Below are 18,793 nucleotides of genomic sequence, written 5' to 3'. Positions count from 1 at the left end.
CCCCTTCGTATTACAAATTTTTTTTTTTTTTTAATATATAAATAGGCTGTAGCAGAACGCTGTACTCCTTTTTGTTGGTCTTGGGGGTTTTTTGATCATCGCGCTGCTCTTGCGCTGCGATTCGAAGTCATTCTCGCACGTACGGCACGCAGCAGAAAAACGAACCCGTTGAAGTCCAAGTGTTTGCGAACCAGCCCTAATACAAATCCGTAAACCAAAGGAGAGCATTCCCGGGTGCAAGTCAAACTTCCCGTTTCACACAGTTCAACACCAATACTGCAAACATTTAAATAACTTCAGTACAAACAGATGACTACCGATCCAGAAAAAAAGAAAGTATCCCGACAGTCAAAGCTTTCTACCACCCTTTCAGCAGTTAAGTACAAACAATGGCTTTGCCCCCCTAGCTACGTTGTCCTAGCTCGAGTATAACGAAGCAGTCATTTTAATAACCCAAACCCCCACAATTATTCAGCTTCCATTCTGAATGAGGATACTTGAAGATCAATAGAGCCGTTCTCCATCAAGCTTTTGTTTCAAAAGTCATCGTTACATCAGTGATAGCACAGAAGTGACATTTTCCCCATACGTGACCAACTTGGCACCACTTCGGTCAATAGGTCAGCAAGCACAAAGATAACTATTCAATATCCTTATACTATATATAACAACACCAAGAATAAATAAAAGCTCCTACTGTGCACGCTTCCCACCCACAACCCAAATTCCAGTTTGGCATTCACTACAGCAAAAAACCCAACTGTTTTTGTAGTCGTAAAAATGTGTTCTTACGATGACAAATTTCCCAACTGCAACTCACTTTCCTTTCATGTGCAAGGTACACAGAAAAACAGGAAGTCACTCATTTTTATTTTCAGATACCCAAGAAGAATGTATCAAGGCAGGAAATCAAAATCCTACTGCTTTTAATCTGCTTTATAGGAAAGACCGTCCCTCTCCAGCACTACTGGTTTTCCACATGCAGAGTCTGAAGCAACCAAAGTGCCAGTTAATGGAAAAGTTCACTTCAAGTTTACTGTAACGTTCTGACACCACAAATACCCCACCTTAAGTGTTTGATGGTCAAACACTTGGGGTTATTTCTTCCATAAATTAATATAGATGTAAAGTGTCACTGAACTAGTTGAAATCCTGTATAAAACAATGGGCATAGCATGCAAAATAAATTAGGCCAAAGCTAGCATGAAAATTAATGGCAACACTGTTCTTGGTAGTACACGATGCACGGCTTGACTTTCCCTTTTGCCTCCACCACACATGCACACTTAAAATTTGAGTCTTTAATGTTAGAACAAGCACTTCCAGGGTATGCATGATTAAAAAAAAAAAAAGCCAAGACAAGTAGTAGAAAATGCATTTTATTTATATGGAAAAGGCTACATTTAAGATTTGTAAAAGGTCTGTGATAGTGTTATGTTGCCCACATGTCAAAAATCTTTTGTGAATAGCAACAAAACGGTTACACATCTTTCTACATAGCAGTGCAATTAGTTCACATTGCAATAAAATTAAGTCAAGTATGCAACAGAATCGAAAACAAGTGTTTCTCCATAATCAGCGTACAAAGAATTACAGTGCAAAGATCATTTTAGGTTTTAAGAAATCTGCAGTCAGTCTTTAGAATATCCTAACCGGTGGGATACTCCCATTATTTTCATTACTAGCAGTTGTATCTTGTCAATACTGTGCACAAGCAAGTAAGTCTAAAATGAAATTACTTACATGGTAAATAAAATACTTAGACTATACAGTAAAAAAAATACAAATTATATAAGTGAACTAACAAAATGAAATTTGAACACACTTATGAAACAGACAACATACTTTAAGGACACACATACAGTATTCATCACATAAAACCAGCTACTTTTTCCAGCAAAAATAATTTGGTTGCTTTACAACTGCATTATGGATCTCGTAGTCTGAAGATGCAGATGTCCAACTCTTAAAAACTGTAATAAATGTCTTCTGCAAAGCATACAAGGAGGATAAATATTCTTATCACAGTCATAAGGTTATTTTTGGAAGTTTGTTCTCCCTTGCTCCAGAAACACACTCACATGGGTGAAAAAAAAAACTCAAGGGGCATCATGATACATTGAAACAGTAAACTGCGCTCCATTTCCTTTTAATTTTGAAAAAACCCCTAGAATTTACAGTACTCTGTGGTATATGAAAAAGTCTTCACAAGTTTACATTGCATATTTCTGAGTCCATTCTCTTGCATGTCTGTTGTATCTGTACGTGCAGAAAGAAGGCATTACAGTGAAGAGCTGTTAGTGATAGACAATGGCCACATATTTACTTAATACAGATGTTACTGAGCTTTTTACCTCTTAGCATTGGTTCAAATAACGTTAAAACAGTCCATAAACCAAGAAACATCTACCCACTGTACGTTCAGTTTCTAAGGGTACCTACCAAAGCTATTTAGACTCAAACGGTTTGTATTAAAACGCGTATCATTGTGCATACTTAATTTGCATTTCACAACTGGTTCCCTTATTTGTATCTTAACAGGAATTTGTCGTCAACTATTCCTAAACGTGTATGCTGTATAACAGTCTGACAAAGTTCACGCATTCTAGGTGCATAAAATTCAGTATAATTAACTGGCTTTGGAAAGGGTGGGGATAAAAGGCACAGTGATTTTTTTATTCTCCATTCTGCATTTCAGAACCTGAAAGGAACATTTCCCGAAAAGCACTTTTTGACTAAATTTTAAGTCTTGGGTCTTTTCCTTCTGATATGAAGCTGGCTAGCACTCCTAAAGGTAAATGTCCTAGAGAGTCACTAGCTTTCCCTCTGGTCCTCACATTTGTTACATTCCACTCTTGAGACTAGATTTGCTTTTTCTGGGTCCTCCAGAGAAAACTGTGACAAGTTTTTAAATCCATTTCTTAAGATCAGCATAGCAACTCATGTACTAACTGGTTTTGTTCTTAAGAACACGCTACCATACGAGACTTCAGATTTTCACTTATAGTAAAATACCCATAGATAAATGCTCAGGGGTAACTAGCCATGTCTTTAATTTCCTAAATCCCAGCTGAGATTAAAAAAATTGAATAGGTGATCAGCGTAAGAAGATAAAGCCATAGTCAAGACTGCATGTTCTCTCACTTTCTCCAGCAATGACTACATTTCAGATTTTATAGATAGAAAAATATCCCCTGTTCACTTCCTTCAAAAACTGGAGGCACAACAGCTGAGATCACTGCTAAGATGGACAAAAGCTGAGACACAAACAGGCAGAAGCAGAGGGACATCCTCCTCCATTTGAACACCGTCGGCTTTGCAGTACAAGCCACAGAGTTCAAGCACTTCAGGTTATGTGATTTGATCGTATGGGACAACAAACTGTCAGAAAAAGGCCATTGTAGTGATTTTGACTACAGGGAGAGAACTACTAGACCATAGGCTTCCATGTCACTTCTACATCACTCCTCTATCCAGTCCTCAAGGTAAAACCAATACTCAAATCTTCATGGACCTGTGGTATGTGATGAACCACAGGCAGTTAGCATGCACTGCAAGAAATCTTCAATGGCTCAGTACTAAAAAAAAACAGGTACCAAACAATTTCTCAGTCAGTTAACAAGAAAGTAAAAAATTCTTCTGAATATCACAAACATTCCACCGAATCTGAAGCAGAGTCTCTAATGATTAAAATAGCTAACAGCGAGGTTACCAAAAAGCAGCTTAAGTGCCAAGGATAAAAAGCCTGCCCCAAATTAAATCCATAACCTTTCCCACAGCTTGAAGTAGTCATCAGATAAACAGCAGTGGTTAGGCTGGCGATGAACGTGCTGCATGGCTATTTAATTTATTGTCAAGGCCACCAGAAAATTTGTGAGAAATTCATTCTGGGGAAGGTTATTCCATTCTTGGCAAATTAGGACTGGATGTATTTGGAAAACCTCAGAGACTCCCACTCCTTGTTACTATCCTAACTTAATCTTGTGTTTCAGTCTGTCTTAATGCCCGCCCCGAAAATCCATAGGTGCTAAAACCCTGTTACAGAAGACAGGTCAGGCCATGCTGATAGACTGTAGTCTGTACCCTGGATTGTGCTCAAAACACCTACAGCAGCAGGGGTCATCAGATTTTTTTTAGCAGTAAGCAAAATATTTCCTTCCTGGATCACCAATTCTGTAACCTTTTCCGTGCGCAAAGTTTTTAAAGTTTGTAAGCCCAGGAGAAGCAGGTCTGCTGATCTATCAGCAGAAAGCAGCAAAGATATAAAAATCTCACACAGGCAGCATTTCCTCCACGGAACCCTTTGAAACTCATGCAGTCTAATCTGTGGAATAAAGGGCCTGAGCTTCCTGCCACCCACAACTGCAAGAAACTCTTAAGAAATCAATGCATCGCTGCTTAGATATCCATAAGTTTCACTATTCAAAGCGTGAGTGGCAAAAGGACTCACTCTAGAGAGGTACTGCTCTAGAAAAACTCTGCTATGGCAAGCATTGGGCTTGCTAGCAACCTCTAACTCCTGTTATCTGCTATTGTGAGGGTTCAGCCATGTACAGAGTTACAAGACAGCATTTCAAAACCCTCCTTAGGAGCGATATACAACAAGGAGTCAGCAAGCCTTGACACTGAGCTTTGGGAAATCCAGGTCATTTCAGACTATGGAAGACCCCAGCACAGGTGTTTCAGTCAATATAGTATTTTTAGAGTTAAAACTCCTCAAATCACAATCAGGTTTGGTCCAGAAGCGTGTCATGCTTCAGTTATGCGCTGTCCATGTTACCTACCCAAGATGAGAAAGTTCCTGCAAGTTCTACAGCTGTTCCATAAAGTAAAGGAGGTTCTTTTTCCCTGTAAGACGCTGCAAATTGCAATACACGTGACAATGGTTCTTAGCACTAAACAGAGCTGAGTATTAGTCTACCCTACATTTACAAAATTGTGTCAAAACCACATTTGTTGTTCATACCTAACATCTTTCTTAAGGCACAGGTGTTACAACCAGAGGATCACAGTAGCAACAAATAATTTGTGTTTGGGAAATGATTTTTCATGCAAAGAATATAAATATACAACACAAAAGCGTGAAGATTTTATGCAACTAAGTAAAAAAAAAAAAAGGGGGTATCCAACAGCCATGTATGCCTATGGTTTCCTGCTTGCCATTCCACTGATCAGTATTTTCAAGATTTAAAAATCTAATCCTGTAGAAATCTATGAAAAGAGCATCTTTAAAAGATAGAAGGTGCATAGCAAATAATAACCATCTGCAAGTACCACACACACAAATATGTTTATGTTATACTCACTTTTCCTTGTCTGACTTGTAGATCTGTGCAATATCCGGTACTAAAGGATCATCTGGATTAGGATCACAAAGTAAGGAGCATATGGACAATAAAACTAAATAAAAGAGACACTAGATTAAACAAGTTGGTTTGCTTTATTTCTATAATCCTTTAATATATTCCAGTACACCGAAGGAGGGTGGCGGAAGGGAGATTGGAAAGAGAATGCGTATTAGTATTAAGCTTTCACATAGCAGTTCTAGTTCTGCTCAGAAATGTTTCTACAGCATCATTTTTCTAGGTCCCAAGTAAACACCACCTGATACTAGCCTAGAAAACTTGCAACCCATGGACCTGCTCCTTTTGTAATGATCCCTCTCCCATGTTTTAACCTATGAACATTAAACGAACTACAGACTACGTTGTCACCTCAAAATATTTGCTCAAACTAAGCTCTTCCATCTACAATTAAGACAATATTGTTAATATCACACTGCCATGCAATGCTCTATTTGTGCGTATCCTTCTCCACTCTGTGCAGACAGTTATTCTCTCCCTTCACGTGAATATTTCACTTAATTTGATAAAGTGTGACTTCCATTTTGGGAAAATACTTCATCAGTATTACATGCAGGTATTAATTTATAATTCCGTATTCATTTCCTGGTATTGAACCAAGGACATTTGATTTTTCTAAAATATTTCAGTCCATGCTTTTCAGGAAATTTCTATTTTTGTACTTAGAACTAATATGAATACAAGAGTACACAGTTAAACAATTCTAAACATGCAGTGAGAGGGAATTCGATGCTACAACAAGAATCTGCTGTAGAATAGGATTTTTTTTCCTTGCTTTATGTTACAGAAGAGCCTGGACTAACACCTGTTTTCAGCTGTGGCAAGTTTAACCACTTCATACTGACATATTTCATTTTATTAAGTGCCAAATACACCAGCAGTACTAGAAAATGAGGTTAGAATACTTGGTCACACCAACCGGAGGTGCTATCAGTATGTTGTAATCCTTTGATTCAGGAGAACAAGAACTACAAAGGAGAAACTTCCACGAGCCACTGAGCTTATTTCCAGTTTATGAAATACATAACGTGCAAGCACATTAAAAGCACGTCAGATCAGAACACATACGACCAGCAGACAGCTCCTCTTTATAACTAAGGGAATGCTCAGCAAGTAAAGACACAGGAAAGTGCTGAAGATCTAAAAACTTTAGGAGTTTTCAGTTGTAAATGCCAACTGTTAAACATAAGCGCCAACTCTTATTCGCTAAATATCTTCTAAACAACTAGAAACAAGACAATTTTTTCCCTCAGCAATAAAACAATCAACCAATTTATGTGGAAAGTTAATACCAACCAAAAGTAATTCATGTCATGGCAGCTACATCAGGAAACAGCATTAAACTTATATTTTATTTAGCTTGTGAGATTACTGCACAGGGCTGTTACGCACGAGCAGAAGTTGTTTCTCCAAGGAGGTATAGCAGTTGCACTTGCATAGAGCAATTTCCATTGGACAAAGACTAACAATTTTTTCCTTGCCTGTACACCAAACCCAACGACACTGTTCTAAAAAAAGACACACGGTTTAGAGAGCTCTCAAACACATAAGCAAGATGTGATACTGTTTAACCTTTTGAGTCACATGAGAACTTTCTGTAATATGACTAAGTGTGCCTAAGCATTTTGAAGATGGGTGAGAAAAAAACGATAGCACCCACATTTTAAGCAGCTTTTGAAGTGACGCAAAATGCCTACAACAAAAGAACCACTTGGCCATAACCTCAATGCTCCAAAAATCTACAGTGTTCAACTTGAGGAGGTTTAACTACAGGACTAGAATTTTTTAACAAATCTTTTACTGATGACTTCGAAAGCAGCTACATTTTAAAATCTTGCAGAGGAATGCAAACCAGAACAATTATCTCATTTTAAAATAAAGTGTAATTAAGACCTTAGCCCACACAAGCATGCTCAGGCAACCCAAAGAGCGGTCAATAAGCAATCGGGTAAGCCCACACACGTCAGTATCAGGGTTTTCCATTTACATCCCAATTCATTTGATTTTGAAGCTCTCTTCACCAGTTTCTCCTCAGTTCTGCATGCAGAGTCAGTTATAGTACAGAAGTTGCATTTCAGGCTAATTGGACGTTTAGTATCTTACTCGACTTGTTTTAGAACATTTCTTCACCATACGCATAATATTTTATGTAATGTGACAGTCCAAATAAACTGTGCAAGATCTCAGATCATAACAAGAATTCCAATGGAATTTGCTGCTTCTGTAACATGCAGGATAGATGAGCTCCTACTACCACCCTTAGACAGTGCAGTAATACACCAAAAAAGCGCCATGGCAGCGTATGCAATTTATAAATCCATTAGCAAACCTGTGAGTTTACCTTTAGATACAGTCAGAGCTGGTGACCACTGCGATCTCAGGATATCAAGACAAATACTCCCATTACTGTTTATGTTTGGGTGGTATATTTTTGTTGTAAAAGCAATCTGGAATAAAAAAAGATAAATAAAAAACAGGTAACATCAAATTCTGTTTATTACATTTGGAACCCTTCACGTTGTCCCTTCAGTCCCAGTCATACCAGATCTGCCTACACTTTGTCTTATTTGTCTTTGTCTTATCTGTTCATCCACTATGAACATGCATCCTATCGCTGTTCTTCCTGGTTTTAACTTCCAAAATTAAGTCCCAAAGAATTAAGATGCAGAAATAAAGCTTTGACCAAAAGATTGCTATGTTTTGAGAGAAAGGACTTACCTTTGGTGGTTTGAAAGGATAGTCTGTTGGAAAGTGTACTGTGAGAAAAAATACTCCCCCTTGATATGCACTATCAGGCTGGGGAAAAAAACAAAACAGACAAAATGTATTAATGTATTTCAGTTATTTTTGGAGCTTCCCTTCTGAACACAGGTAACCTCCCAAAGCTATGAGTATCTTATAAAATCCATTTTTTACCCCAGTACACAGTCCATGCTATGGGCCACAGCCCACTATGGGCTGTGTACTGGGAAGGCAGAGAGGGAACTGAACCCTCCCACTGGCCTTGCAGAGCTACAGCAGAGCCAACCATGGCTACTACCGCAGCAGCGCAATACGGCTACTGAGTGCTGCCCTTCTTGGGGAGAGAAAGGGAGGGAGCAGAGTTTGACTGGTGGAGCTACAAAAGTGCTGATCCATCAGCTCCACCACACCAAAGGGAATGCAAAACCCAGACCAGGTCTTCCAAATCCTGCCTCCGTGCAACACCACAGCTGCTCTGATCCTCCTCCATCCTTAAGCTACAAATATACTTACCTTAAGAAGTGGTTTCTCTTTGCAGATGCAAAGAGTAGGATTTTCCAACATAATTCAGTTGATCATGATGACATCAGGGAGTTTTAAAACACACAACATCTTTGTGACCTGTACAAATCTGTGAACATGCATTTTGTTAGAGAACATGTGCACAGGTTTACGGCCAGGTTGCACACAGTTAATAGATAGAAATAACTTTGTTGCAGTCATCTGTTGAGGCAATCTCTGGTTTTTATTAACTAGAAAAGTGAGGGGGAAAGTCTCAATGCTAAAGGATAGAGAGAAGTGCTGCCATGTGACTAAGGGAAGGAGAAGACAACCTTTCTCCTTACTTTGTAAGTTTAAAACAGCAACATAGGAACTCGATCTCAGTAAAGGCGCAGAAGATCAAGTTTTGGGGTTTTCTTACCGAAACAAAGGCAGGCTGTTTTAAATAAAACATTTACCTTGGAAATGAGCAAAAATCACAGTTTTAGAGGTGAATATAAGAGAGTCACAAATGGCCCACTAAGACATGTCGTCTTACACACTCAAAGTGCAGACAGTGTTGCAATGTAAGGCAGGTTATATATAGTATTACCAAGAAGTCAGCATTAGGTAACATCAGAAGAGATTGCCACTGTCCTTCCAGTTAGGTTTGAAAAGACTGCTTGGATGCGTACTAAATGGATTTGTCAAAGGTGAAATAAGCTGAAGGTAAGACAAGTTCAGCATCAGACAGAAGGGAAAGTGAAGTCACAGCATGTTTTGTGAGAAAGGTACGTAAACCAAATTGATGAGAGGTTACCCTACTTCCACACAAGGGAAGTGAATTCTGAAGGTAAGCTTTAGTCCTATGCTTCCCTCAGGTCGTCAGGAAACATTCAGGATGTGCATCCCTATTTCTTTATGTTATCAAAACAAAGGATTAACACACTGACTGTGTTCTTTTCTTGTAGGCAGATATGGCTGAGAAAGGTTGACAAGAGATGCTCATTTTTATCTTTAACTAGAGTAATCTGAGGAACCTGTAGCGAAGAAAAGAGTATTTTTCACTACAGAATATGGAAAGTGAATTGCAAGCTTGAAGAAAAAAACTTGGAATCTAGGTTGGAACCTCTGTGTTAGTATTTCCCTTACTCGGGTCAAAGTCATTCAGGACAGAGACATTATTGGTGGCAATGAGCACATAAGCTTTTGTTAACTCTTAACTGCTTCGCGGTTTCACCATTTACCTTTAAGCAATGCAGAAGGGCAAGGGTCAGAGTGACTTTGTAGGAGAAAGAACACCGTTGTTAAAGAAAAATGGCAAAAGCGTTAGTATCCTACAGAAAAACTTGCCACAATCATTTCAGTTGCTGCTGGGCCATTGACAAGTCGGGACAACAGACTCCAGCGTGCCACTGGCAAATTAGTAACTCATCTTTCACTGCTTCAGAGCAGCTATGCTGAAAACGCAGAAATAGCCTCAAAGCAGTCAACAATTCCACTCTTCTCCACCGTGTGATGTTGCATCTTAACAGGTTAAGTATTGTCTCAAAATTCCAACTCACACAGTGGTTCAGTTCATCATCTGAACCAGAAACTCTTCTTTCCAAATTAGTAAGTCCAAAATGAAATCACTAGAAATAGAAACTCCTTACCACGATATTAACAAACATCCCTTCCCTCAGGTCATGTTGTTGTTTATGCTGAAACCCTTTTCAGTTTTCCTTTAAAACTTTCTGTTCTTAAGCTTTATTGTCCTTTCTTATGCCATTTCCTTGACAAGTCATAAATGGGGTCTTTAGAGATCCCCCTCAACCCAAGGAAAGCAGGCCTTTCTCACGCAGAAATCAAAGGTATCCACAATTGCTGGTCTACAGTTTGCAAAAGCCATCCGTTTTTGCCAGAGCCCCATCACAGCCATCAAATAAGCTCTATCTAAAAGCCCTCAAATCACCCTGTGCAACATCACTCTTGTTTACAGTTACCAACTTTAACATTGGATTACACCCACTCTTCCTCCTTTCAGATGGATGAATCTTCCAGCATTGAAATGATCATCTCCGAAAAGCAAGCTTTCTACTTTGCAGCCCACATCAGTCCAATTCAAACACTGCAGCTAACTGATTAAGCACCCCTAACTTCATGAAGAGGGAAGATTTTTGAACAGTTACAGAAAGAAACTAGTACCGGACTACTAACAACAACAATACCACCCCAAAACCTTTAATCTGTACACAGCACAGCTGCATTTGACTGCTGTGTTTACAGAAACCCAAGTGAATCCTTAACAAAAAAGGAAACGAGGTCTACTTTCTAAGGGGCATGAATTATATACTTACAGGTCCCATAATTGTTGCTTGCCAGTGAAACACTGAAAGTCAAAAAGACACAACAATTAGAGATTTTCCGAGCTGTTTCTTAACTGAAAAAAGGTCAGCTGTGACAATGTATCATGAAGAGCTTACAGTCATCTCCGACAGGTCCAGCAGAGCAGTGGGCTGGTGGGTCTCGCTGCAGATCACTTAGTTCCTGTAAGAAACACGCAAATATTTGAAAGACATCTACATGAAGATACACACCGCTCAGCAGCATCACTTCAAAAGTAAGAACACAAACAGACTTTAAAAATACCACAGGTCTATTTAATAAAGAAATCAATGCTTGAAATGCCCGTTGACACTGAAAGGGTTTTTTTGCCACATAGGTCTGCAGCTAAAGACATCATTGTGCTATAAATTAATAACTAAAAGTATTTAAGACTTATAGCCAAGTTCATAATAAGCTGGATATACTGAAGTAGAGACAGAAAACCAAATGAATAAAATTAAGGGTTTCTTGATTTCTCTGTAAACTCACTGCTTAATTTAGAAATGTATGTGCTAATCTGACTGTTCCTTTAGCTTTTGATTTTACAAAAGCTTCTTGCATTGGCCTAATCTATGTATGCTAGCTGAGTTAAACTAGCTCGTAAAATGCTTGCAGTCCACCTAGAGATGATAAAGGTAACAAAAGTTCCTAAGTAAACTAGAAAACAAAGAAAAAAATAGTAGCTCTACACGTTATTTAACATACCTTGATTTAATTCCCTGCATGTTTTTGGTTTGTTTTTTTTTTTTTTTCAAAATGACTACTAAAAAAACCCTAAGAAAGCTGAAATTTAAGAGAAGCATTCAGAAAAGCTTTTGCAGGCCAACTGAGTTATTTCTCTTCCACAAGTCCATACTTTCCCTAATAACTTAAAATTATTATTTAATTACACAAGACCAGCTCAGCTTTTCATCTGATTTACCATCACCATATCAAATGCAAAACAAGTCAGGCAATAAAGTTGGTTCATTTTCCTCGTTTACTTTAATATACCACTTTTGATGTCTGAAGTTTCACAGTACTAATAACAGGCAACTTTTTCCAATTCTAAGCTGACAGAAACCGTGCTGTGATAAGTTTAACAATTATGTGTAAATATTTCCATTGAAATAACCTAAAAGATGTGTGCTAAGCCACTGTTGGCCAGTCAACCAACTAATCACTCAAAACACACATTTAAGTCAACAACAGACATAAGCAGGTCTGCAAGTATCTCCTTGATTTTAGTGTAAGGAGTAACAGTGGAAACATTTCTACCCAAAAATTGTTAGTCAAGACAATTAGTTCCAAAATCAAGGTTTAAATTGGAACTAAGCTTAACTCAAGTGTAGAACTTGTCTATGTAGAGTGATCAGACCTTACGTACAATTTGAAGGGTTAAAACTCTGCAGTTCTCAACTGCTGCGATATATTTATCCACTTACAACATCCAGTAAACATTCCCTCTTCAAGGGACCCAATTTATCACGGACCTGGCACCTAAATTCAGGCATACTTCTAACAGGTCCGCTCCTGGCCCTGAATTCAAAGAAAATCACTGCAAATATATCTTCAGCCAGGTGACAATAATATTACTACTTGCTCTGAAGTCACTCCTCACAGTCCTTGCGATTTAAAATACAAGAGACAGTTCTTTGATATATTCTGAAATACCTCAGGTTGCCAACTAGCATTACTTGTCTGCCCTCAATGCTATTCTGTTGGTGAAATTGTATGCTGGGCCAGAAACAACACTCTGGGCTAGACTTTGACTAATAAAGGCAATAGCAAAACCCTTGAAAAGTGCAGTTCCCTTTTTAATCGGAGGATTCGAATTTCACTAAGGGAGCGATACAGACAACCAGTGATCTATGCAAAGCCAAGTCCTTGCCAGGACTTGACGGAGTCAACAAGTCTCACATTTCCAGGAGCCCAGAGCTGTAACGAGCATTACCAGCAGCGAAGCAGTTACAGCCACTGTCTACTCTAATTTGCAACTCAAGATCTAACCCAACCAGAGATTGTCTTGTACACCCACTACAAAACAGCCAGCTACATGGGACTGTTAGCCAAACCAGAGAACTCAAAGCCTAGAAATCATCTGGTTTATAGCAGTTGTGGCAGACTACAAAATTAAAGGCAATGACAGGAAAAACACGTAGCTTAACTCTTCAGAAAGCCTCCGACATATACGCAAGCATTCCTTTACGCATATGCAAACAGCTAGGCACGCACTTAATCTTGGAGTCACGAGTCCGTAACACTACTCTCATTTGTTAGATGCTTTCCTCAAGATCTTTACATACCCCAAAACCACACAAGTTTGTTTTCATTTGTATGTACGCATGCACTTCAGAATTGGTGCGAACCAGGGAAGGCTCCTCAGGTATACATTTTCAGTCTGTTCAGGCTAAAGGCACTGAAATTTGACCAGGATAAAAACCCCCTGGTTTTTAATCACACCTTGATGAGACCCAGAACTATCAACTCCTGTTGTTGAGATTTCCCTAATAATGATGAAGATTCTCTTCAACCAACTCCACTAAAGGAGAGCAATGTTCATGGATACATTCAGAGTGTCTGCAGCTAGGAAAAATAAAGCCAGACTAAACTTCAAAATCCCAATGGAGCAAATTCAAGCTATATTTTCCAATCATAAGAAATAATGTATTAAAGCTAATGTGGTTTAAAAATACAAATGGTAACACGATCAAACTTTGTAAATTGAGTCTGACAGTGTTAACAGTTTGAGCTTTTACATACAGAAGCTCAGATCAAGCTGTAATAAAAACAAAGAACTACTCAGCTTTATATTGTTAATCATGCTGTTTAAGCTTCATAGTCAAAGGAAAATTATCTGGAAAGCTGTAAGATTTAGGCTTCAAGCTTTCCTACGTCTTTTGAAATGGTGCAAGGAGACAGTCAGAACGTCCCCCATGAGTCAGACTGACTTGCCAGCATCCAGAGCCGAACGCTGCAGAACAGTTGTGATGATTCTCTATAGTAAGCAGATGTAGAAAATGTGCTTCATGACTTTACGTATTCACATAAGGATGAGATGTTGAATACAAGAATTCTCTATACAAAGCCGCAGAGATGCTCTTCACAAGAAGCCCAAAACCTTGCTGTGTCAAGAGACAAGGCTGAAGAGTTACAAAGCAGCACGTGCTGAAACCTCATCAAGTGCAAGAGAACTGCATGTAAGGCATTGCACAGTCAACACTAACACTGTAATTTGAAGTTAATTAGTTCCAGCAGTTTTGTCCATGTTTTATGGGTTACCTCTACGTAGCTGCACGATGCAGGTGTGGTTACTTCAAGTCCTTGTCTACATCGATATTTTTAGTTACTGGTATAGAAAATGTCAGTGCAAGACTTTGACTGACGTAGGCTAACAAATATAATCTATATCTCTACCCAGTGCAGATTCTGTTTCAAAAGAGAAAGTCAACACTGCAAATGACACTGTACACCGGTGCAACGTCTTTTATGAGAACATACAAAAGCAAAATTGTGCCTGCAAGAGATGCAAACAGAAGTATCAAATATTTCAAACACTGGCAAATATCACAGCATAAAAGCTTCTACCAAGAGCTCCAACACGTGCCACGCTATCCCAATACAGCCAGAATAAACTTGCACAGAGAAAACAGCTAAACTGAGGACAGTGGTAGGAATAAATCTTCTAATCCTCTCAAACATAGGAAATATTACAGAGCAGAATAGAATACTGTTAATTCTATGCCCCTAACTGGTTGCAACAGTAAACTGTTTCTCCTATTTGTAATTACAGAACAGCAGCAGAGCACAAAAGCAAGCAGGATCCATGACCAGGTGTGCCTAATAAAGGAATATTAGCCAAATGCTACTAATGCTAAACAACAATTACTGGAGACAGACACTGCAAAGTCTCCAAATTATCACCTTGCATCGCACCACGCACACTGTGGAATAAATAGCTCTGTGGGCAGTGCGAGACAAAAATTTTAAAATCAAGTTTAACAGATGGAAAACACATGCTATGGTAAGCTATAAACGCTGGAAATATTTCTGAATGTGCAGACTAGTGCTCTTTGTCAAAATATAATAGAGGATGTATTTCATAAAAGTATAAAGTTTGGCGAAGGCTGGAAGGCCAGTTTAACAGCTACATGCTTCATTAGCAGTCAGGCTTCTCTCCTAAAAAGCTACTGGAACAAGACTGTAAAGGATATTTTGATAACAAGGAGATAAGTATTTTCAGCATAGTACTCATGGACACTCAATGACTATGAGCATGAGTAGTAACAAAAAGCCCTAAAAAGGTCTCCTTTTTTTCAGTTAAAAAAAGTAGTCAGAAAAAAAAAAAAAAAAAAGGACTGCAGACTATCAGAAGACCAAAATAAACTGCAGGCAGCATCGCTAAAAGCTATTTTAATTCTCTAAGTGACACAAAACCACAACCAGAGCCTTTTTCCACACCGATATTTAAAATACAGGATTTTATATTTGCCAGCTACGTTCTTCACTTCTAGCACAAAACGCACTGTAGACCACAGACTCACCTCCTACCAACTCCATGCATAGGCTGCTGCTATTTTATTAATGCTGTTTGGAACCATCTGTCCAAACCAGCCAACCAAAAAATCCCCAAACCCCTCTGCAAGGCCAGTGATCATTCTTAGACTACTTAAAGGATTCTCTGTTCTTCATAAATTTGGTAAATGTAAAGCAAGTATTTATTGTGACATTTCTTGATATAAAGGTAAGTCTTACTAATAAAGTAGATATTCTATGTTTATATTTTGTTTTCATGCAAAAAAATATTGCTGTGAAATCACAGTGGATGTTTTGAAAGCTAATTAAGACATTTCGTATTACAGATCCAAGAAAGAAGTTTCTTTAGTATGTTTATTACCATCCAAAGGAAGCACGTGACTCAACCGTTTAAGGTCAAAATCCAAACCACAAATATTGGTAAAATTTTATTTACTTGAGTCAATTGACAGCAACAAAAGTGATTTTCAAGATAAATATTCAAGTCAGTATGTCCCATTCGTCTCCACATACACCAAACACATCCTGAAACAGACAGACATATAGTTCATTGCCATATCGAAATGTTTGAATGCTTCCATTCTTGCTGAGATGTGGGAGAAAAACAATCAGGCACTATGCACCAACAAGATAAAAAACAACAGCTATTTTTAAACCAGTCTTCAAATGTGTCACAGTTTGTCACTGGTTTCAAAATCTCTTTTAAATCCATTTTTAAAAAGTATAACAAAAACGTAACAAAAGTAAATACTGGGTTTGTACGAATTTCAAAACAGCCCGAGCCGTTAACAAACAGAACCTCAACCCCTCGTTAACACTAGAGGAGCACACAGAAGTAGATTTCTGACGAAAACAACCTCCTCAGCTGCACTACTGAACGGACAGGACAGCACACTCACAATTAGATATGTAAACAAAGGATTCGGAGCAGGAATCTCAGAAAAAACGGTTCTGCAGGGGGCGGATGGGCAGGACCGACCCGTACACTAAACTTACATAACCTGTCAGCCTGAATTATTTTCTACCTTGCACAAAAGCCACGGGGTCTCAGTTTCCAGAGGCAGTAACAATAAAGGCTTCTTTGCAAAATATCCCCTCCCAATTAAAACCTACGCTATTTGTTTCATTTTTATAATTTGCAACATTTGGAATTTACAATGCCCAGAGAAACATGGGTTATTGTTTCATCGGTGCGTCACACGAACTACAGAGAAGCAAGTCGGGCCCCAAGGAACATTTATTCTACCTCACACACAGAGTGCAGCCTGAGGTTTTTGATGGTGTAGAAATATCCTGTCTCTCCTTCACGCTACAGCAGAGTAAAGCACTGACAAGGTAAACTAATACAGGCTCCTCAGCTTAAGATGAATAAGAATCCCCCATCCTTCCAAGAACTCCGAGATGAATTTGTTACGGAGATGGCACTGATGGCTGTGTTGACACCGCAGGGCTTCATGTCCTCACTGTGCTTCCTACCCTCAGCACCAAGTCGATACGCTTCCACGTGCAGTGATCAGCTTGTTCGGTCGTTATTCAGTTGCTTATATTTTAAGAAAGCTCCCGAGCACGACCCATCTTTCTATTATTAGTGTATAGTCTTGAAGTCTGCAGGCTGTCCTCCTTTGAGGAGTCCCTCAAGGCAGACCCACGAAAGATGGGACAAAACCACACAGATCGCAACAGCAATACTATTTAGAAATTGGAGTCCGAACCAGTATGAGACAAAAACCACTTACTAACATTGCTACATATTACAGCTTTGCTTCCCCTGTAGGCACGATCATCCTGAACACGCATATTATCAAAATTATTGTGAACAAACACTCAAGCTTGCCATCAAAATCCCTTAGCCATGTTGAAGTACAATTCTGAACCACCCTGAAACCACCCAAGCTTAATTTGAGACAGTACGTCTAGGCTGACAAGCTCCTGAGTAATACCATTGTGTTTTCTGACAGCGCTTTGTTCTCCAAAGTGTTCCCGCAAGCACTTTCCAAAACTACAAAGTCCTTACAGCATTTCCTCTACTCCAGATCTTATCCCTTCCTATCCTGAAGATACAACACAGCTATCGACCTTTATAGCCAGTCTGGAACATCAGGAAGCTAGATGGGACAAACACACCATCAGACAAACACTAAGAAAGCAGTAAAAAAAAGAAAGTTGCGGCTTTCCACTATGGAAGTATCTGAAGCAGAAACACTACGCAGGGAACTCAATAGGAGAAAAATACAGAGAACAATCCTACTTGGAAGGAGGAACAATCATTTGGAAGACCACAACTACCACTCCATCTCAAAAGTACCAGAAGACTACGGGGCTTCCCGCTTTCGCTTTGTCTGTTCACATTAGCAGAATGAAGCTGAACAAGAGGAGGAGAGAGAAGGTATTGAGAACAATCCTCCTCTTATAAACAAAAGCATAAAGAAATATTCAAGAAAAGGTGGGAAATTAAAAAGCCAAGAACAGGCAAAGCATACGTAGAAGCATAACTGAGTTATTGCTAGAGACAAATCACTGTAGGAATTCATTAATATGTTCTAGGAAGTTCAAACGCAACATCCATACCAAATGTGTGATATGAAGTAACAAAAATCTCCCCTAATTACCTGTGTAAAGGCATAATAAGATTTGCAGCATGAGACCTAACTAGCGATGCTTGGTAGAAATCCACCCAAATAACTTTGTGTCTATTGTAGGGTATCCCAAACCTTCTCGCTGCAGGGTCGGTATAGAATTCTATTTCTGTAATACCGACGTTTTCCAATAGCAAAGGGAATCCAGAACAAGAAATTACATCACAGCCACTAAACTAGGATAGCACAAACACTGACTAAACACGGCGCGCCAACAGCAACCAAATACCACGTATTCTATAACACGGCCAACGCGCTACCATTTAACCAAACGCCTATGTTTACCATCTAGAACGCTTTTTTTTTGCCTGTCCTGTACACGCACCCGTTAGGTCTCGCCGAGCAACGGGAATCTAGAAATCCACTCCGCAGTCAAAGCCTGGCCATTGACAAATATCATCCAAAAGCTCCACAACTGGGAGACACGCCAAGGTCGTGCGAAGCACTGGGCTGACAGCACTTCCCAACGTGGGGCAAGAGCCCCAAACAACTTACGCACAGAGCTCAGCAGGCTGCGCACAACAGGAGCGCGGTGTTTCGGCAACAGATATTCGACTTACACCCCTGCTAAAGAGAACCCCTGAACACGACGTCGCTTTCCACTCACCGCTTCACGGCCACCCGGCCGTACCCCCGGGAACGCCTCAGCTGGTTTATGAACCGCGGTTTAAAACACGGACTCGAAGGGGA

The 18,793-nt window shown here is 39.3% G+C and overlaps 1 protein-coding gene across 4 annotated transcripts in view; it reads right to left on the bottom strand.

Annotated features, from left to right (window-relative positions):
* Positions 1-101: 101 nt before the first annotated feature.
* Positions 102-18,793, bottom strand: part of UBE2D1 (ubiquitin conjugating enzyme E2 D1) — a 21,187-nt gene continuing 2,495 nt past the window's right edge. Inside the window, exons 2-8 of one of the 4 annotated variants that reach the window (XM_009641166.2) lie at positions 11,051-11,114; positions 10,925-10,956; positions 8,619-8,736; positions 8,082-8,159; positions 7,705-7,810; positions 5,307-5,400; positions 103-2,259 (exon numbers count right to left, since the gene is read on the bottom strand). In XM_009641166.2, the coding sequence (XP_009639461.1) occupies positions 2,214-2,259; positions 5,307-5,400; positions 7,705-7,810; positions 8,082-8,159; positions 8,619-8,669 (375 nt within the window). In that variant the 5' untranslated portion in view covers positions 8,670-8,736; positions 10,925-10,956; positions 11,051-11,114 and the 3' untranslated portion in view covers positions 103-2,213. Of the gene's footprint in view, positions 2,260-5,306; positions 5,401-7,704; positions 7,811-8,081; positions 8,160-8,618; positions 10,957-11,050; positions 11,115-18,710 lie in introns of all 4 variants that reach the window. The other 3 variants (XM_035896656.1, XM_035896657.1, XM_035896655.1) reach the window with 3 other exon arrangements.

The sequence above is a fragment of the Egretta garzetta genome, unplaced genomic scaffold, assembly GCF_000687185.1.
Source record: "Egretta garzetta isolate BGI_Z169 unplaced genomic scaffold, ASM68718v1 scaffold536, whole genome shotgun sequence".
Classification (NCBI taxonomy): Eukaryota; Metazoa; Chordata; class Aves; order Pelecaniformes; family Ardeidae; genus Egretta; species Egretta garzetta.
This window is presented reverse-complemented; position numbering and strand designations above follow the sequence as displayed.